Consider the following 6,148-nt stretch of genomic DNA (forward strand, 5'->3'; position numbering starts at 1 on the left):
ATATAACCCAGTGATCGCTCTCACACAGGGCGACGAGGGGAGGATCGCCGGGTAGCATTATGCTATGCGATGCTACTTGGTGAACTTACCATCTACTCTCTTCTACATGCTGCAAGATGGAGGCTGCCAGAAGCGTAGTCTTTGACAGGACTAGCTATCCCCCTCTTATTCTGGCATTCTGCAGTTCAGTCCACCGATATTGCCCCTTTACACAGATACCCCTGCATATGTAGTGTAGATCCTTGCTTGCGAGTACTTGGATGAGTACTCACGGTTGCTTTTCTCCCTCTTTTCCCCCTTTCCATTCTACCTGGTTGTCGCAACCAGATGCTGGAGCCCAGGAGCCAGATGCCACCATCGATGATGACTCCTACTACACCGGAGGTGCCTACTGCTACGTGCAGGCCGCTGACGACGACCAGGAGTAGTTTAGGAGGATCCCAGGCAGGAGGCCTGCGCCTCTTTCGATCTGTATCCCAGTTTGTGCTAGCCTTCTTAAGGCAAACTTGTTTAACTTATGCCTGTACTCAGATATTGTTGCTTCCGCTGACTCGTCTATGATCGAGCACTTGTATTCGAGCCCTCGAGGCCCCTGGCTTGTATTATGATGCTTGTATGACTTATTTTATTTTTAGAGTTGTGTTGTGATATCTTCCCGTGAGTCTCTGATCTTGATCGTACACGTTTGCGTGTATGATTAGTGTATGATTGAATCGGGGGCGTCACAGACTTCTTGCCTACTGGCACATCGTTTGAGATAGTCTTCACAAATGTAGACCATCTCGGATAGATGCCATCAGCTAGGTAGTACCCCTTGTTGTAGTGCCGCCCATTGACCTCGAAGTTCACCGGTGGAGAATGACCTTCAACAAGCTTGGCAAAGACAGGGGAGCACTGCAGCACGTTGATGTCACTGTGAGTTCCTGGCATACCAAAGAAGGAGTGCCAAATACAGAGGTCCTGTGTGGCCACCGCCTCAAGTACCACACTGCAACCGCCTGTGACGCCTTTGTACATCCCCTGCCAAGCAAATGGCAGCTCTTCCATTTCTAATGCATGCAGTCGATGCTTTCAAGCATCCCACAAAATCCTCTTGCCGCATTTTGTGCTAGGATCCGAGCAGTGTCTTCCGCATTGGGTGTTCGCAAGTATTGCGGTTCAAACACTGCCACCACTGCCCGACAGAACTTGTAGAAACACTCAATGATGGTGGACTCGGCCATGCGCCCATAGTCGTCAAGTGAATCACCGGGAGCTCCGTATGCAAGCATCCTCATCGCTGTCGTGCACTTCTGGATTGAGGTGAATCCAAGTTTGCCGGTGCAATCCTTCTTGCACTTGAAGTAGCTGTCGAACTCCCGGATGGAATTCACAATCCTGAGGAAAAGCTTTCGGCTCATCCGATAACGGCGCCGAAATACTTTGGCGCCGTGCAGTGGAGCGTCGGCGTAGTAGTCGGAGTAGAGCATGCAGTAGCCTTCGTGACGCTGTCGGTTCTTTGCTTTCATCCGCCCCGGCGCCGAGCCACCTCGCCGCGGCTTTTCATTGCTCGCCAGCAGGCCGGCGAGGGCGGCGAGGACCATGAGATGTTCCTCTTCCTGGACGTCGGCCTCGGCTTCCTCCTCCAGCAGCGCGGCGAGCGCCTCCTCGTCGTCCGAGTCCATTGCCGAGGCAGGCAAATCGCCGAACACCTTGCGGGCGCGGTGGGCGCGCACCCGCCGCTACACTGCCCCTCCGCGACCGGAACGCCGGAAAAATCGCCAGCCGGTGGTGGAGAGGCTATCTCGGCGAAACCTCTGCTCTTTTTTCAGCGGGGAATGGGCTATCTAGCGGTGGTGGGCGGTGGGCGGCGCCGGGATCAGCCGGTTGGCGGCCGAGCGCGCGGGGGGTGAGAGGCGGATCTGAAAGATAGGCTTGACTTTTCGCCTGACGGTGTGGGCTAGACGTGCTTTTCTCTTGCGCAGGAGCCCCCGAGCACCCCCCAATGTGCCGGGTTCGGCCTGTGATCGCCGGGCCCAAAAACGGGCCGAGCCGGCGGATTTCGGCGTCCTAGAGGCGCGACTATGGCGTTTTTTCGGCGCCGGTGCGGAAAAAATCGCCTGGGGGCATGTTGGGGGCGCGCTGGAGATGCTCTAACTGCTGCGTTCGTCTACTTCCTATCCTGCCGATCAACAATTGTAACGCATATGCGCAGCCCAAGCGGAGGCGGCCCGGCTCGCTATAAAGTTCACCTGGGACCGACCCAGCAGGCTTGCACATATCTTCTTCTTGCAGTTCCATCGGCATACGTGCGTGTGTGTCTTGGTGACTTAGTGTACTCTACTACGTGGTGGTATAGCGCAAGACAGAATAGAGAGAGCGATATGGGGAGCGGCGGGTTGTTGTTGCCGACCGTGGTGATGCTGGTGCTCAACGTGTTGTCGGCGGTGATGGTGGCGCTGGTCAAGGCGGCCATGGCTGGCGGCCTCGACCCGCTCGTACTCGTCACGCTGCAGCAGCTCACCGCCGCCATCTTCCTCGGCCCCATCGCGCACTTTAGAGAGGGGTGAGTGAGTCCACACGACATCCATCCATTTCGATTGCATGAAGCTATATATATACATAGCTTTTTTCTCATCTTGGGTTGACTGGTCTCGTCCATCAGCAAGTCGAGGCCCAAGATGACGCTCGAGATCTTCGCCTACCTCTTCATCAGCGCCGCGCTCGGGTACTCTTTCTTTCCTTGATCAAATCTTCTCTGTTCGATCTTCGAACTAAGTAACAATGGCTGGATCATTTCTTGTACTACACGATCTTGCATGGTGGCAGGGCGGCGATGAGGCAGTACATGGTCTTCGTGGGGCTGCGCTACACCACGGCGACCTTCGTCAGCGCCTTCTCCAACATCGCGCCCGTGCTCACCTTCGTGCTCGCCGTCGCCACCCGCTCCGAGTCGCTCCACCTCAGGACCGCCACCGGCGCCGCCAAGCTCGCCGGCACGCTCGTCTCGCTCGCCGGCGCCATGCTGCTCACCTTCTACAGAGGCGTGGCCCTCACCCACGCCAACAGCGCCCACCAGCTCCACCGCTCCCTTTCTTCCCCACCGTCCCCGGAAACCGACTCCGGCAGGCGGTGGACGCTGGGAACGGTGGCGATCCTCGGCAACTGCGTCTGCCTCGCCTGCTGGTACCTGCTTCAGGGCAGGATCGCCAGGAAGTACCCCTACGTCTACTCCTGCAACGCCTTCCTGTCCACCTTCAGCTTCCTCCAGGTCGCCGTCGTCGGCCTCTGCGTGCAGCACAACCTCTCCGCCTGGATCATCACCAACAAGTTCCAGATCCTCACCGTCCTCTACTCCGTAAGCAAGCAACCAACCAGCCCTCATACGTATATGCTTCTGAAATCTGAATTGCTTGCTACAATATGCAGCTGGCTTGCCATTGATTTTGCCTGAATAAATTCAGGGCGTGGTCGCGACCGGCATGTCCTTCGTGCTGCTGACGTGGTGCATCCAGAAGCGGGGGGCTGTGTTTGTCGCCGCCTTCATCCCGGTGTCGCAGGTCATCGTCTGCATCATGGACTTCACCATCCTGCATGAACCGCTCTACCTTGGAAGGTGCAAACACACTGCACCTATGGAGATTCATGCGTGTGTCTGTTTACCCATGGCATGATTGGCATCTGAAACTTAGACACCGTTTGATAGCAAAGTATTTTCAAAGTATTCTGACAATACTGCAGTTTTTCTGAATACTAAAGTTTTAATTACTGTGATTGTGATAGTTGGCCTGTATCTTCTGCTGTGGGGCAAGAGGCAGGAGGCCTTGCAACAGCATCCAAAAGTTGCTAAAGATGACCAAGAACAACAGCAGCAGCAGCAATTGCCGTCGCAGCCATGACTGAAGATTGGAAGACAGAGATCCACCATTTGGTGATGTGTTAACATGTGCAGCAAATAAGTTCTTCAATAATTTTTGCATGTTCTAGCAATTATTATGATCACCATTCTGGTGCAAATTAGTCTTCAGGATGCTATCATTCATGAAGCTGTTTAGGCCAAGGTTTTTTATTTCAGAAACAAAATAATTTCGGACCTCACTGAAAATTGCGAATTTTCGTATATTTTGGAAATTATTTTGGATTTTGAGATTTAAAATTTCACTTAATTTTAATAAATTCTAACATAATTTAAATTTATGTTGAAATCAGTTTGAGTCTGCCTCGAAATTTTGGGGTTACCCACTGAAATAGGCGAAATTTCGTTGAAATGTTTAACTCTGGTTTAGGCTCTAATCCAAACAACAGACAAATAACTTCTATCTCGTTGAAATGCCCGCTTTGAAGATAAAGCAACAAACAAAATACACGACCAAACAATACAAAGCGAGAGGTCGCGCTCCCCTTATTCCAGGATCTCTCCTTCACGACTTGCCGTCCGTCGCCTCCAATCCCCCGTTTTCTGCAAAAAATCCACAATCAGCGTTCTCCGACCGCCTCCGCACTCCAATAGCTGTCCACCGGCGTTGGAAAATTTGAATCCTCGTCTCTCACATGGATATTGCAGACCACAGACGCCTCCCTCCCCAACTTCTACCACCCACCCGCCGCTCATGCCTGCCACCATCACTTGTGCTCCGCCACCGTCGCTTCTGCGGCTCGTCAGCTACCTCTGTCTCCTCCACGCCGGCTCCGGAAAGGAAGAAAACGTGCCCCTCTCCTATCTCCTCTTATTTTCAAGCAGTGAAGCAGAGGGGAGCTAGAGACAAGTGTCTGGCCGTTGGGAGGGGTGTGTGCCACCACCGTACAGAGGGAGCACGGAGAATGGAGAAGATTCCTCTGACCACATCAGAGGGGGCGGGGGGAAGAGGCCCAGGCGGAGCTTGGTGCGGGAAGAACGAGGAGGAGGCGCGGGGGTGGAGAGGATACAGTACAGAGAGGTGGGTAGAAGACGAGGGGAGGAGAAGAGGGGGCGGCCGGCGGCGCTGTGGGTGATGGAGAGAGCGAGCCAGGGCGGCTCTACAGAGAGCGGGCTGGGGAGTAAGTTACTTCAAGGAGAGGAAGGGGCCATGGTGGATTGGTGGGGAACGCTAAACGCCAGGTTGCTGCTGTAGCAGCTACTGGAGCTCGACGCTGCGGGTTCCAGAATGATGTGAGGTGATGCAGTGCAACTGGGATTGGGGCTGGGGATTTTTGTTGAGGTTGCACTAGAAGCTTGATTTGGGAGACAGAGCAAGCGGGCATTGGAGCTATGATTCTGACTGTTGCAAATTTTCCAGCGAAATACATGCCTATTAAGGTAAGTGGACAAGAGAGAGGAATCTCAAAATTGGTCAAACTGTGTTGTGTTGTTGAGCTTTTGTGTATTGATAGTTTGGCCTTAACACTCTGGGCATCATTAATGTGCAAATGAACTCACATATTCATGATATTGTATAACATTCAGAAAATATATGTGAGTTCTGCGTAACTAGAAAAGTTTTTCTGAATGTACCTTGTAGTTGAGCTTTTGTGTATGTACCTTGTAGCTAGGATTTTCGCATCCTGCGTAACTAGAAAAGTTTTTTTTTTTGCAGGGCGTAACTAGACAAGTTGTGAGATGAATTTTGTAGCTGAGAGGATTTAGGATTGACTCGGATGTACAAAGTGTTTTCTGAATATTGCAAAAACTTCCGTAGCTTTCTTGGTTAAAATGCACTATGGTCACTATTATCACCAGCGTAAATGAGAGATGAAACAAATTAGGTGCGTAAAAGGCCGAGGGAGATGGGAGGGGAACGTTTGGCCTTTCATTGTACTAGTGAGAAAAGTTCCACAAAAAGAAAATTCCTCTTTGACTTTTTTTGAAAAAAAAATTCAATCAAAATAGCGTGAATAGTGACCTATAATAATAAATAAATTTTGTCTTTTTCGCTGTGAAGTCAACGTTGGTTTTTGTTTATGAAAATGCATATACTAGTGTGCAAGTAAGTCAAGTTTAATCTAAAAATACTTTTGAACTTTTTTTGACTTTTTTTAATCATTTAAAAAATCCTCATATAGGGTGTATATACATGCAGGAGCCAAAGGATATTTCCCGAGGGAGATGAAACAAATTAGATGCATAAAAGGCCGAGATACAAAACGCTAGGGAGGAAAGAGTTTGAGCCTAGTGATAAATGCAAAGAAAGTG

The 6,148-nt window shown here is 51.2% G+C and overlaps 1 protein-coding gene across 2 annotated transcripts; it reads left to right on the plus strand.

Moving 5' to 3' along the window:
- The first annotated feature begins 2,259 nt into the window (after positions 1-2,259).
- LOC109782640 (WAT1-related protein At3g30340-like) lies at positions 2,260-4,076 on the plus strand. 2 transcript variants are annotated; one of them, XM_040386633.3, is made up of 5 exons: positions 2,260-2,545; positions 2,645-2,707; positions 2,809-3,337; positions 3,444-3,595; positions 3,763-4,076. In XM_040386633.3, exons 1-5 carry the CDS (start codon positions 2,364-2,366, stop codon positions 3,827-3,829), a joined length of 993 nt encoding a protein of 330 aa, XP_040242567.1. In that variant the 5' UTR covers positions 2,260-2,363; the 3' UTR covers positions 3,830-4,076. The 2 variants fall into 2 exon arrangements, with proteins under 2 accessions (XP_040242567.1, XP_073352384.1); XM_073496283.1 differs by having other exon boundaries at positions 3,444-3,597; positions 3,739-3,969.
- Positions 4,077-6,148: the final 2,072 nt, after the last annotated feature.

Source organism: Aegilops tauschii, chromosome 4 (genome assembly GCF_002575655.3).
Source record: "Aegilops tauschii subsp. strangulata cultivar AL8/78 chromosome 4, Aet v6.0, whole genome shotgun sequence".
NCBI lineage: Eukaryota > Viridiplantae > Streptophyta > Magnoliopsida > Poales > Poaceae > Aegilops > Aegilops tauschii.